Raw genomic sequence first — 15,248 nt, forward strand, 5'->3', positions numbered from 1 at the left:
TGACCCTAAGTTGGAGCAGGATGGGGGGGATTCAGGTTCACTGAATTGTCACTGATGAGTTGGCACCCATCAGTCTTGGGAACTTGCTTGGAAAGGATGCAATCAGAGCAGCCCTGTAGGGGCTTCAGCGGTTTCTGCTGCCCGTGGAAGGGTGGGAGCAAGGTGTTAGCATTTTGAGTGTAACTCTGTGGTGACAGACAAGTTCAGGACTTCTACTACAGCATCTGGGTCTTGTGAGACCAGTGGAATTTTTTTCTTTTGTTCTTTTTGTTCTATAGATCTTGCACTAAAAAATGATAATTACTTGCTTTGGTTATAATTATGTGATAATATTTATTATAAGTGCTGGTTGCTTGCATGAGCAAGAAATAAATTGATATTTTCTCTGCTCCAAACAACTAGAATTCAGCATACCTAAATATTTAAATTGTTGCATTATTCTATTGCATGACTGCCTGCATCACTGAAAAATAAAGCAACTGCACCAATGAAGCCAACAAACCTTTAATGGAAGCATTTGTATGAACAGCTAACACCATGTTGGATGTAGTCCACCAGAATAAAAGCACTTTGGGGCTATAGTATCTTGTTAAACACATTGTAAATGTTTTTGACAAGAAGCCTGGCAGAATACAACCAGCCCTGGACAGCCAGCATGTCAGAGCATTTCCGAGTGAGATGTATTATCCTGTCCTGGACTGATAGCTTTGGATAATCCTCTAATCCAAGTGATTGCTTAAATGTTGCAGCCTGCTTAGTTTTGCTTGGTCTGGGACGACTTGCTGCTGGAGAGCTCAGGATGAATTTTAAAAAACCCCAAAAGATTAAAAAGAAAAAAATCAAAAAAACAGGACTGCAACACTGAATAGTGAATTTACCTCCAGCTGTCCAGGGTCCAGGCTGGACTTAAGGATGTTGTATCCCAGTGGTGTATTTGCTCTGTTAGAGACAGCTCCTGGCTCTGTTTTCGCTCTGACTTTGATGTGTTTTTCCTCTGACTTCTGGGATTTTTGCTGAGGCTGTCAAAGAGAAGGTGACTTGGAGAAGGCAGCGTGATGTCAGTTTTGCTCTGGAGGACACTGAAGTTTTTGCCTGTCCTTGTGTCTGACAAGAGTAGCCTCTATTCCTGTACTGTTTGCCCTCCTCATGTCTTGTGCTCCCACTGCCACCACTAACCTCCTTGCAGCGAGGCCAGACTGATTTTCACATGCAGTAGCCAAAGAACATTTGAGAAGCATATTCTTTTAGGCGTCTGCTTGATGGTAGAGCAAAGTTGTTTTCTTTGCAGTCAAACCACAAAACAATGGGGAGTTGGAAGGTCTGTGTGGAAGATGCTGTGGAGTGGAGGAATTCAGCTAGGACGGCTGCCTTGTTGTCACTCCTAGTGAGCAGGGTCACATCAGGATTGTTGATTTTGCTCTTGTGTTGGGGTGGGGGAGAGTCAGGTACTGGGGTAATATTTCAGAGTCCCAGACTGCTTCCTGGCCCCTGCCTCTTGTCAAGAGGACTGAGAAGGGGAATGATGAGCCCTGCATCTGGGCCAGGCTGGCAGCAGAGCAGAGCCTTCCTCTGAGAGAGTGAGAACCACCAGAGCCCCAGCTGTACCTTGGGGTAGATGGAGCCTGACCTTCCTTGTCTGCTTCTGGGTGGCTGTGTGCCTGTTTAATCCCTTCTGTCCCTGGCCAAGAAAAGTTACCACATGAGTTCGCAAGTGAGAATGCTGAGAAGGGAAAATTCCTAGCTCATGATTTCGTCCCCTTTTCTTACCTCTGCTCTCAATTGTTCTGAGAACAGAGAGAATCTTCCCCTCCTCCTCCTGAAAAATCAAAACAGTTTTTTGTTTTGCTTGTCTTTTACAGATCAATTTTGTAGCCTGTCAACTGTTTGCACTTTTGGCTGCATTTTGGTTTCGTATTTACTTGAGTCCCAGTCATGCCAGCTCCGCTGTTCGCCATGCATTTGCCACCCTCTTTGGAATATACTTTGCTGTCTTCTGCTTTGGGTGGTGAGTATTTAGTCACCATTTAAGACAAATCTTGGGTAAAAATAAAGTTAAACTTCCTATCAGCTCTTTTGGATTATATCTTTTTAATCTGAAGGCTCTTAATGCTACCTTAAAAGAATATCCTAACCAACATAACCATTCCAAACCCTCAAAGTAAAATGACTCATGAAAGTATCTTTAAGTGAAGTATTTAATTTAATTTGTGATGTTTGTTCTGGAAGTTAAGGTCACACCAGTCTTCTGTGAAGATGCCTTTTCTGGAAAACATGTATCCAACTTCAATGTGCACTTTGAGCCAGGCCCAGTTAAACATATGGATAATATCTTTTTAATAAGTATCAGTCTGTGTTGGATAGTCAGGCTATAAAGATGTTCTGTAGTAGTCCAGGTTTACTGGTATCCTGATATGACATCACATTGATGTCATTTGCATGGGAAAATATTCTCTTGCTCTGAACTGCCAGCACTTCCAGGTAAAATAGAAATTATCTAAATACTCACTTTATTCTCTTCAAGGTATTCCATTCATCTTTTTGTCCTGGTGATGATGAACTATGGCATTATGAATATGGCGAGTGTTCCCAACATCCACAGGTGAGCTGATGTGGCTGCAAGTCTGTAGCTGCCCCTCTGATAACTTTCCTCCTTTGAGGGAGAATCATGAGGAATTTTTAGAACCACCTTCTCTTCTTTCCTCCCCTTCTTTTCTTTTCCAGTTACTTGCAGGAGCTTCGTTCATGGAGTTACAGAAGCAGCTGTAATCTCAATTTGTGGTTTTTTTGGGTTGATGTATTGCATTTTCCTATGAAATTGCTGGCCTCAAAATTTGACTTTGGCAGGCATAATAATTTATGATTCTTTGATTTCTTAAACATAATGAAGTAATGTTCTCCTTGGTCTTGTATTCTTCCAGATTGCAATTGATATTCCTTTTTAATGTGTTTTCCCCATTGCTGTTTGGCCTTTAGGTATTTTCCACTTATTCTTGAGTTAGGTTGTTCAAATAAGGTCACTGAGGCAGCTTAGCTTAGTGATCCACAAAATGAGGTCTTGCTTTTGGTACTGAGCTTTGTGAAAAAGTAGAAAATACCAGAACTGTTATTGCTTAAAGTGGAAGTTTATGGTTTGGGTGTGTGACAGGTGTTTTCTGTCTCTGCACTGTCTGGCTGTCTCTGTAGCTGCTACTGAATGCTCAGAATCCACACAAATCTGGGCTGGGCAATGGAAACCCTTTCTTCACTTGCCTTCAAGGTCAGGGCTGTTTAAGAATCTGATGGTCAGATAATCCTCTCACCTTCCTTTTTTTTCCTGAGGAGACCCCTCTCTAATATCTAAATGGGAACCCTACTTATGATTTTTCTAAGGTTATTTAGAAAAGTGAACTGTAAAAAACCAATCCTGTCTATAGCAGTTACTAGCATTTTGCACCAGCAAGACAGGGTATTAACGAGGTAATTTTTTACCTTCTCACAGAATGCAAAGCCCAGAAGTCTAGAGGTAATTAATAATGTCATAAAAAAGAAAAGTAATTGGACAATGTTTGTTAAAGAAATGCCATCCAGAGGCCAAAATAAAAAGGTGTTACAAATTTGTATTATGGTTTTCTGGTCATTGTCCCTGCCTGTCACTTGAGGGAAATGCAGGAGTTAGTGGCTGCAGATCAGAAGAACAAAATCTACAAAGGAACCATCCACTAGTTATTTACATCTTCCCAGACAAGGTGGGGTTGTGACAAGGAAAAGGATACAGCTTCAGCAGGAAAGCCCCTCACTCTTTCTCTTTAGCCAATTAGCCACAGTGGCTAATAGCAGCATAGCTTTGTGCTGAAACACAAATCAAGCCAGTTCATATAATGTCACCCACTGCTGCAAGACTGTCATGTGTTGATTTGAGTCAATGTGAAATGTCCATCCAACGTGCTGAAAAACCTCAGGAGTTCTGAGGGAGGATTGGGTTAGGGCTTTTCTATTGTGTTCTACCAGCCATAGCAGTGTGACTCAAAGTGCATCCACATTGTTAATTTTGGTAAAGTAACAATGTATTCAAACCAGTTGAGAGTAAGCTTGAACAAGGCCACTTTAAGGTCTCAACCTATTCATACAGGGGAACAGAACCCTCAGAGTGGGACTTCAAGACTTGGCTCTTTATTCCCCCAGAAAAACACAGTGGAAGAGGACAAATTAAATAAACTGCATAATTTAACCTTCATGCTCTTTTCCCTGGTTATTTTTTGCTAGTTTGTTCTCTGGTGAAGCTGCTAGCCTTCAAGGCCTATAAATGGATGAATTAACCCAGCATCAGAAATGCTCCCAGCTGCAGCAGCAGTTCAGTGTATCTCTCCCTGCTTGCCCCCTGTTTCAGTCTGAGTGCTTTACACTCAGCATGGGGGTTATTTCAGATCCTTCATCCTGTCTCTCGCTGTTACATGTCTGACTTGCCTTTGGATGGATGCTTGCCATTCTCCGTTGATGAGAGGGGAACCCAAGGACCTTGCTGAGGCAGGACTGGATGCCTGACCCAGATAAAATATAATAAATTCTACTCTGAATCTCCTGAAGAATCTGTCATGACCCTTCAGTCTGCCTTTCATCCAGCTGTTTGCTGTGGGCCACATGACCCGCAGGTTGCCTTGTGATCCATCACTGTCACTCACACTGCAGTTTATTAGTCCCCAGGGAGGAAAAACTCATTTCTTTTAAAACCAGCCATAATTTGACAAAGGTCTGGCTGTTTTTAGTTGTCTGCCTGATCCTCTTGTCTGATTTCACCTTTAGTTCTCCCCTGTGGAGGATGCTCTCATGGGTCCGGGGAGGACCCTTCTTGGCAGTGTGTGCTGGCCAGCCTCCTGAGGCTCAGCCCTCCCAGGCACGCAGGATGTGCCATCTCCTTCTGTAGTCTGTTGGTCTTTGCCTCTTTTCCCCTGCATGGATAACCTCAGCTGTGGAGGACACCAGCAGACCTGGTCCTGGCCTGTCCATGTGGTTCCAGCCTTTCATGCTGGTGTCCCTGCTCTCCATCGTACGGTGTAATTTGGTTCATGTGTCAGTCTGTCTCCAAACATCCATCCAGTTCTTTCCTCTCCAGTATCCTCTTCTTTGCTCCTGTAAATACAAGGAGAAGTTACTTGTATGAAAGGCTGCATCTGCCCAGTCTTCAGACTGTTCAGCTGTTAAGGTAGAATCATGCTACTGCCCTAACCAACAGAAGTGAGCTATCATCTTGAAACACAAAATGAATTTGTCACATCCTACCTAAGGAATGCTTCTGAAGTGACCTTCTAGGTCCTTTCCAATATATCTGATTCTATGATTTTTCTGGAAGATGGTGTGCTTCAGTATGGAGAATTGAAAAGACTGGGCTATGTGCCATCATCTGCCTTTATATAAAATCACCTTAAGCTTAAAATATTTTATTCTTTGTGAAATCTGAGGAAGAGTTTAAACAAAGAACATTTACAGACAAAAACACAGTGGATAACTTCAGTAAATGACATACAGTATCATCTGGTTTCAAATACTTAAGTTGGACAGAAATTTCAAAATAATATGTGAAGATGGGAGCTTTGAAAATTCAATTTTGCAACTTTAACTGATCCTATTTCTTCTTCCATTTTTTCCCTACTCCCAGAATGAGGAGACACCTCTGTAAGGTTTCAGCTGGGTACACAAAGCCATCATCCCCCTTTGAGAATTTCTTCCAGGTCTTGTAGCATAGCTCTAGACTTTTTAACAATCTGATTTGAAAAAATTGAAACAAGCCCAACGCAATTTGAATGATTCTAGTTTCTGTTGGTACTTGTGTTGGTAACTATGTGTTCTGTGTGTTGTGTTTTTAGGTACTCCTTTGTCGTAGCTATGGGATACCTCACATTGTGCCACATAAGCCGAATATACATATTTCATTATGGCATTCTCACTACAGATTTTTCCGGGTGAGTGAGTCTGCAAACTGGTTCCCGTGTCAATCAGTATTAGTTGATTTCAGTAAGCTGTAAGAATAATTTTTATGTTATCTGTGGAGCACCTGTAATTTTGTTTCCCTTAAGCTTTTTCTGAGGCTTTTGTTGTGATCTTTGGGATTTTGTTGGGGTTTGTTTTGTTTTGGGGTTGGGTGGGGTTTTTTTGTTTGCTTGTTTGAGTTTTGGTTTTGTTTTTTTAAAAAACGAATAAGCACTGTATGATTTTTGCACTGATTCATTATTTTTACTGTTTTCTTGCTGGAAGCTGTGTAGTTGGGAAGGTAGAGCTTAGTTAGCTAGCTAGGTTTCCTTGCAGAGCAGCCTGGCAGGTTAAGTTGGGCAGTCTCTCCCTGGAGCTGTAGGAGTGACTTACCTGGCAGATGCTCTGCTCCCTCGTGGTCTGCCCTGAGGAGGGGCTGGGTTGCTCTCCTTCCAGCTTCCTAGGCACAGCTGTCAGCTCTATGTCTCCTTTCTCCCATTCTGATTTATCTTGGAGCCCCAGCTGGGAAGGTGTTTCCCAGCCCAGGCCCTCCAGGGTGTGAGGACAGGACTTGTGCAGGGGCGAGCTGCTGGTGGGGCTGGGTGAGCAACCCAGGCAGAGAGGCAAGAGATCAGCTCAGTTTGTCAGCACTGGTTCTCTCATGGGGCCAGCTTGTGGCTGCTGCTTAAAAGCACAACTTTTTGTATGCTGTGATATGTGTGAAGCAGTTTTCATATACACTGCAATCTCTGTTTTCTCTCAGAGAAGCAGTGGAGGATGCTTTGCAAAGATAGAGACAGCTAACTCTATGTGCTTTGCTTGTGGGAGCAAGGTGTGCTTTTGTGTGATTTGAAACCAGCGTGCTAATCTGTATTCCACTTGTTTAATTGAATGTCTGAAGGCCCAGTAATTAGTAACATACCATGAAAAATTTCTGTAAACTTACACAGTAAGTTTATACATGACTCTTCCAAGTCTCTTTCATCTTGCAGGCACAGAGTAGGAGAATGAAGGTTTTTGCTGTCTGTGCATGTGTCTCTCTCTTTGAGGTGGTGGGTTTCAGCATTTAATTAAACTTCAGGTAGCAGAGGGGAAGTTTCTCTCAAACTCCTGAGGTTTTTTTATTAAGGAGGCTGCAGTAATGGCAACTTATATGTTTAAAGAAATTTAGTTCTGTAATTTTTTCTGCAGTTATTTTAATACACAAAAGCATGTCCTCAAAGAGCATGACATACCAAGACGGCTATAAATGGGATTGGAATGCTATAGCTCAGTGTGTGTAAGAGACAGAGACAGAGAGAGAAATGTGAGAGATCATGCTTTTCTGAATACAATGTTCAGAAATGCACTGTGAGGCATATTAGCTCTCTCTCTCTCTGAATACATTTAATAAATATCCAGCTGAGACTGGGGGTGAAAGAAGAGGAATGGTGGTTGTTTGTTATGGATTAGGCAGTGTTCTCTGCTCCCTTGATGAAAACGTAACTACTCTTATTTAATTATGAGCTTGAGGATAATAATGGCAGTGAAAAAACAATGCTTGAACTTACTCCATTATTTGATTTTGACTTGGTGCTTCAAGATACACACCAATTCCTAAACTTTAGTCAAAAGTAAAGCTACCAAGTAGTAAACAAGTGGAAAAAGTACTATGGATATGAATAGTGCCTTCATGGTATATTTTAAAAAGCTAAGAATAAATACAAATACTGTAGTGGTATAAATAAAAACTTGCAATCCAAAGTGTTGAAACCCCGATCACCCTCATAAACCTGTCTTAAAACCTGTTTCCTTCAGCTGTAAATATGTGCCCATTGCACCTTTTTGCACATACCTGAACAGATTTGATGACCCAGAGAGACAAAATATGCTCCCTGGACACAGTTTTACCATGTATGAGCAGCAACTGAGCCTCCTCTTGCTCATTCTCCCATATTTGATGGTTCCTCATCTGTTGCCTGTGGTAATCGGTAATCATTAGGACAGGGCCTGGCTGGGAGGATGGTATTAAAGTTTCAGAAAAAAGTTTCAGGGTTTCAGAAATGAGTGAGACAGAACCATAGGGCTATGCCCATCTCCTTCCAACCTCCCACAGTTTTGGGTGAATGTGAACTTGGGGGAATCTTTAAGATGCAACAAAAACCCTATCAGCTGCTGACTTGCCTTTGAGGTTTCAGTACCCCATAACCCTGGTGATATCTGGCTGCAAGGAGGAGGTTTCAATCCACATCAAATAGGCACATAACCAGTTCTACTGCCATCAGCTTTCCAAGGCCAGTTCCCTGAAGCGACGAGCCAGATGATGGTTGAGTGTTTCCCAGTGGCAGTGCTGAAAGACAGATCCCTCATTTGCTCTCTTGGCCTGCCTTGTGCAGTTAACAACTTACACGTATAACCCTTTTGAAGTGTGCTTGTAAATACATTTTTGGGGCGTTTTTGCTAATAGTTGGTTGTGCTATTTGTTTGGAGCCCTTCCATTTTGAGAACTGAGCTTGTAAAATGCAGGTAGAGGTGGAGAGAGCAAGGTAACTTTTGAGTCATATTTAAGCAAACTGGAAGATGAAAGATCAAGCTGTAGCACTTCACTTCCAGGTTATGGAATAAGAAATAAGGGACTCCTTACCTGCTGGTGACTAGTTAATTCTTAACTCTTGCAAAGGAAAGGTTTGATCACTTAGTCCCACTGTCAAAACTGTATTCAAACTGCTTGCAGCTGTTTCTTGATTTGAGAGTTTTTCATGTATTGCATAGTACTTAAGGAAAAACTTGTGGTTTTTTTTAAACTACTGACAGGTTTTAAGGAAAACAATTTCCAGCTTGCTGCACTTCAATTTAATTTTTTTTAAAACGTGCATATATATTTTATCACATTTCTTTCAGTTATATTATTTCTCAAATAAGTGATGATATAATTTAGGAATTTTCTCCTAAAATCCTATTTGTTTTTGAATGCTAATTGTACAGTAACTGAATCCTGTGCTTCCTCCTTAATTCAAATCAATCTTTGAGAGAAATATGCATGTTTTATTTTGCTTGGTTTGCCATGACATTTGTACATTGTACCTGGAAGAACTAAATCCTAACTCTTTTTGTCTCTTATTTCTTCTTCTTTATGCTAAGAGGATTATGCTGGTAAGTTGCCTGCCTATATAACTTTATGAAAACTGTAATAGTATCATACAGTTTGTGTTTTTTCCCTTTGTATCACAGGCTCAGCTTAAGTATAGCAATATGATATCTTTAAGGAAAATCAATTTAAAATAAGGAATCTTGATTCTGATTTTTTGGAAAGTAGATAGCGTTTCAGTCTAGCAAGCTTCATGACCAAATGCCAGATGCACATGATCATTCAGATAAAATTCAGAAGGTATGGAACTTGTGTCTGTTTCAATCCTTTGCTTGATTCAGGCTGTAGAGCTTTTTAGTTTCCTCTGAATTCTTGCAGTGTCTGAGCAAAATTTCCTAATATTGCAGGTTATTCAGTGAAATGTCAGAGAATGACTGAGCATACAGGAGTTTCTTTTATATATGAGTAGTGGCTGAGAGATCTGGGGTTGTTTAGCCCGGAGAACAGGAGGAACCTTATCACACTTTACAACTGCTTGAAAGGAGGTTGTAGCAAGGCTGGGGTCAGAATTTCTCCCATGTAGCAAGTGACAGGACAAGAGGAAATGGCTTCAGGTTATGCCAGGAGAGGTTTAGATTGGATTTTAGGCAGAGTTTCTTCATGGAAAGTGTTTCCAAGCATTGGAACAGGCTGCTAAGGGAAGTGGTGGAGTCACCATCCCTGGAAGTGTTCAAAAAAGATGCAGTTATAGCACTTGGGGACATGGTTTAGTGGTGAAGATGGCAGTGCTGGGTTAACAGCTGGACTCAGTGTTCCTAAAGGTCTTTTCTAGTCTTAATGATTCTATGATTCTTGTTGCCGTTCCTTTCAGAAGAGAAACTCACCACAAACACTGGCAGAGTTTTCAGTCTTCTGTTGGTCTTAGAGAGACCATAGCTGAAGTACCTGGGAGACTTCAGCAGTTTTCCTCCCCACGTGTTAAATCTGTAGCTCTTACACAAGTGCTTTGGTGGATGTCACTCTCCAGACACCACCTCTGTTTGCCTTACCCCAAAGGCAGAGCAGCAGCAGCATTCTCAGCAAGCTCCCTAGAAAGGGATAATCATTGAGAGAGCCCTCTTAAAAAGCCGTATATATAGGCAGATGATTCAGTAACAAGTGTCACTTCAGGCAGTGAATCTTTGCTGGGTGGTTAGTGCTTTGTTGCTGCTTTTTTCCTCTCTCAGTGACTTGTCGTTCTAACCACAAAAGGAAGGAATAAAAGTACAGCAGCCGTTTTTCACAAAGGAAATACATTTGCTGATGAAAGCAAAGATAGATGTTACCATGTGAAAACACAGAGCAGAAATGTTGTCTGGTCCTGCAAGTTCAGTTGGTTATTTTTATTTTCTTGTCTTCTAAATGTATGACATGCAGTACATTGCTGCAGTCTCTGTTCCTGCTGTGCTGGGTATCCTTGGTGTGCAGCTGGTCCCCAGACACAGTGCAGCAGTGCAGGTGCAGGGTGAGTAAGGGGGGGTCAGTCTATTTTCCATGCCTGCTTGCTGCTTTGCTGCTCAGCTGGGTGCTTGTCCACTGGAAACAGCCCTGAGATCACTTACCATTGGAGCCACAGGAGCCCTGCAAGAACTGCTGTGTGGGAACTAGGCAGAATTCAAGCAGGCAGTCACTACTAGAGAGCTCCATGCATCTAGTACATCCCTGGACACTTCTCCAGAAATAAACACTCTTTTAAGTGAAAAGCTTCTACCATGAAGGCTTAAGAAATACTGCTTGGGAGCTTTCACACACAGACACGCACAAAGGCAACACATCATATGAAGGAAATTGTAAGTTGCTTTGGAGGCGGCAAGTGTGTTTAGTGAAGTGTTTTTCCTCTGATGTACTTCAGTACTTCTTCCTTTTACTGTTAAAAGCAAAAGTACAAGCTCACTGCCAGCTTGTCCATCCCCTTGTCAGCAATGGTTACTGTCACAGCAGGGTGTGACTGTGTGAACTTCTTGTCACGGCTTCAGCACTGCAGAGGTAACCCTGAAATACATGTTCGCTGTTTTGGAATCTTGTCTGCTATGAGCCTTTTGACTCCACCTCCTCTCTTAGTGAAATCAGGTCAGTGGAAACTATTTCTAGCAAGCGTGTGCCAGACTTCTCCACGGGATTACCTAAGGTCAAGCAGACTGTGCTTGGAAAACGTCTTTTCTCTCGTAAGCATCTAAACTTGCTCAGTGCAGAAGCCAGCCTGTGATGCAGTGAGGACCCCCACAGCAGTCTACAAAGAAAACACCTTTACTTCCACTGACCTGTGCTTCTGGCATATTTATTGCATTGGGGCAAGCTGTATTTAAAAATTATGTTCACTGATATGTTTTCATTTAGAAGGTTTATTTTGGGGAGTAAACTCCTCTATTGAGCATTCTCTGTAAACAGTTTCATCTTAGTCTTGTATTATTTTTCAAGACATCTAATGTGAGATAAACAAAAAAACAATGCTGTCTTTATTTTAGGTTAGATGCCTTGAAAAATAAAATTGTCTCTGGGTCAATTTCTTGATTTTTTTTTTTTATTAAAAGTTGGGCACTATGGTTTTTTTGTGTAGGAGGTACAGCACAACAACTACAACCTAAGATTAAACTCATAACCAATATATAAAACATGGGAAGGGAGGAGAAATCACACCATACATAAGTCAGATTCTGTGTTTCTGTGGTAGTTTGTAACTGTAGTGCTTAATAGGAAAGGTGGAGAGGGTGTGGAATCACCACTCAACATGTGGCTGCAAAGAAATCACTAGGTGTTCATATGTGATTGATTGCAAATTGTTTAGGTTTCTAAATGTGTTTTATTTCAAATGCTTCTTTCCCAGGAATAAGTCTTTGTGCTTCATCTGTAAGTGCAAATGTAGTAGGTAGATTTTCTTTTTGAATTCAACCTAATTGCTCCCCTCCAAAAACCTGTGCATTGTAAAATTTGGGAGTAAGAAAAGGGATTGGGAGTTTTATAGTTTTGTTAACTTCCCTTCTTATTTTTAGCATTATTGACTTTTTCCAGTGGAGTATAAGGGTTAAAATAGTACCATGTTGGAAACAGTTGACTATATGTGATATGGTGCTGTATTTAATGTATTAACTTACTCAATGTTTTATTGCTGTTTAAAGTTACAGCTTGCCTGAGAGGCTGAATAGAAATGGCAGTTCGATACTCTGGTATTTCAAAGTTTTAATAATCAAAATTCACATGTTTAGGAATTTGTGATTCTTCCCTCCCCCCTCCCTGCTCTTGAGAGAGAGTTCCAGTAATGTCATTATTTTGTTGTGCTCTGCCTTTTGCTGCAGCAAGGACATGGTCCCCCTGAGATCAAGTCAGTGGGGAGAGGAGGGAGGAAGATGCTCCTTGTTCACCTGAAACATTGCTTACCCTTTGTGTGAGGTGTTGGCTGATACCTGATACTGATTTCATAAAAGATTTAGTGTGTGTCATCCCATTGCCACTCTACAGCAGTTTTCTACCTTCCTGAGTAGGGTAGAAAAGAGATCACAGAATCATTTAGGTTGAAAAAGACCTCTGCGATTATCAAATCCCACTTATGACCAATCACTACCATGTCAACTAGACCATGGCATTGAGTGTCACATCCAGTCATTCCTTAAACACCTCCAGGGACAGTGACTCCACCACCTCCCTGGGCAGTGCATTCCAATGTCTAATCACTCTTTCTGTAAAAAAAATTCCTTGGATGTCTAACTTAAACCATACCTGGTGCAGCTCAAGAGAAGAGACCAACTCCCACCTGGCTACACCCTCAGGCAGTTGTAAAGAGTGGTAAGGTCCCCCTGAGCCGCTTTTCTCCTGACTAAACAATCCCAGCTCCCTCAGTCACTCATCATTGGACTTGTGCTTCAGACCCTTCCACAGCTCCATTGCCCTTCTCTGGACATGCTGCAGCCCCTCAGTGTCCTCTGAATTGAACTGAACACAGGATTGGAGGTGTGGCCTTGCCAGTGCTGAGTACAGAGGGACAATCACTGCCCTGGTCCTGCTGGCCATCCTATTGCTGATACAGGGCAGGATGCCATTTGCCTTCTTGGCCACCTGGGCACACACTGGCTCTTGTTCAGCTGGCTGTTGATCGGCACACCCCAGGTCCTTTTCTGCTGGGCCACTTTCCAGCCACTCTGGAAAATACGAATGACATGTAATATAATGATGTCAGGAGGGAGAACAGGAGGTGTCTAATGATACCTCCTTCCCACTCCCCTTGACAGACATGTCACTTTTGTTATCCCTTGTCTTCTCTGGAGCTGGGAGATTGGAGGGAGAAAGACTGTCCATCTTTTCTGGTGAAAGTGCAGGAAAGGCTGACTTGTTCTGTTGGCTTACAGTGAGCCATCAATGAGGCAATGACTTCCTAATATAGATGAGGAGAGCCTCTCTCCTCCGTGTTTATATGTAGTATGACTTCAGTGCAGGCTTTACTCCTGCTGCCCTCAGATTGTTTGCATTTTGGTTCTCTCTGGTTTATCATGGGGGCCTTGTCTAAGACAAGTGTCTAAATTTAGACACTTGAAGTCATACGGTTTTGGCTCAGAGCCTGAGGTTTAAAGTTACCCACTTCAATATCGGTGTGAAGTCCTTGCCATAAGAAACATATGCAACAAACTGAAGCAATTTGAACCAAGTGTTAATGTTCCCCCATAAAGCTAAAAAGGTCAAATACCTTCAAAATAAAAATTTATGTTCATTGCAGTAAAACTGCTTGTTTCAGTGACAGCCTCTGTCTCTCCTAAGGATTAAAAAAAATCTGCATTTTCATATGCTTAAAGGATTAGGATTTATGTATCTTTGAAAGCAAAGCTAAATTTTGTCTGGGAAAATCTACTTTGAGAAACAGGATGTTGAAGATAATGGTAAAAACAGCTTATAAATCACTTTTCTTGAAAGCTTAATTGGAATAAAGTTTAGAATGACTGTTTGACAATATTGCTGGAAGGTGAAAAGTCATTGTTGAATTTGTCCATTCCTTGGCTACTATCAGTGGTCTAGGTGACCCAAGATCTGCTGTACAAACCCCTCTGTTACAATTGTATTCAAGTTCTGTGTATATTTAAGCCAGTTCTGAATTTTTTGTGCAAACTTTTTTAAATTGGCAGTTCAAGTCAGTACTTCTGAAATGATAAAAGCAGTTTCTGATTAAATAATTGGCTGATATTGCATGTTCTGGTTTTGGGTAGAAAATGCAATTTACCCACACAGAATTACTTGTGGACTCCTGGAAAAGATCAACCATATTAAGTGTTAAAAAAAAAAGACCACTTAAAATGAAAGAATGTCTTCTGCCAGTAGGTGTGTGTTTAACATCCTCAGCCTATGAATTATCTTCAGAATCTGTTTGATTTATATTAGTGGGATAATCAGGTTGTAAACAGTTTATCTTAGCCATTGGGTTCATATTTGATTGTTATCAGAAGGTTGATTTAGTTAAGGATGATCCAGAATCTCTTGAAAATCTCTGTAGAACATAAGTATTTGACTGTTATTTTAGACAGAGACATCACTGAATGTAAGTTCCACTTTTTTTTCTTTACCTTGAGAAATCTGTGAGACAAACACAGTGCCTGAACTAAAAAAAAAAACAAAAACCAACCCCAAAAAAACCTCAACTTTTTTCTTTAACTGTGTTCCAGAAAGTATATTACAGTAGCTGAAATGAACAGCTGTAATGTTTGGCACAATCATCCATGTCTCTTAAAAAAGTTCCATATACTGGTCAAACTATGTAAATAGTTAAATCAATGTGTACAAACTCAAGTTTTCATTTCCAGGTTGAAGACATCATTTGTGTTCAAACAGAAACCTCCATCTGGTTAATGTTCTTAATTTATTCTCAAATGGAGAAATAACCCATTGTATTAATCCTCAGTGAAGACAGATCTCTTTTGTGGGACTGGTTTTACATACATTCATCACAACTAATGCTTTTAAATAGTGGTGTATCCTCATCACCCATTCCCATCCGGTGGCTATTGTGGTTGTGAGAGATGTGGGCACCCTGTGCTGGTGTCCCCAGTAGCAGAGAGACAGGGAGAAGCAGTGTAAGGGGGTGCTCATCCCTTGCTTTGCCTGCCATGGGTCCTTCCAGATTGCAGATTCTCAGTGCCAGGTTTCGTGTTTAGGGTGTCACAGCTGATGGAGGAACTGGTCAGTTGTCCCCATGGTTTTCCTCTCATCTTTCTTCTTACCT

The 15,248-nt window shown here is 41.3% G+C and overlaps 1 protein-coding gene across 1 annotated transcript in view; it reads left to right on the top strand.

Moving 5' to 3' along the window:
- MBOAT1 (membrane bound O-acyltransferase domain containing 1) overlaps nt 1-15,248 on the top strand; it is a 55,761-nt gene that overhangs the window by 20,713 nt on the left and 19,800 nt on the right. Inside the window, exons 2-4 of the mRNA XM_064422917.1 lie at nt 1,860-2,005; nt 2,522-2,599; nt 5,841-5,936. Of these exons, the coding sequence (XP_064278987.1) occupies nt 1,860-2,005; nt 2,522-2,599; nt 5,841-5,936 (320 nt within the window). The remainder of the gene's footprint in view (nt 1-1,859; nt 2,006-2,521; nt 2,600-5,840; nt 5,937-15,248) is intronic.

Source organism: Passer domesticus, chromosome 1 (genome assembly GCF_036417665.1).
Source record: "Passer domesticus isolate bPasDom1 chromosome 1, bPasDom1.hap1, whole genome shotgun sequence".
Lineage (NCBI taxonomy): Eukaryota > Metazoa > Chordata > Aves > Passeriformes > Passeridae > Passer > Passer domesticus.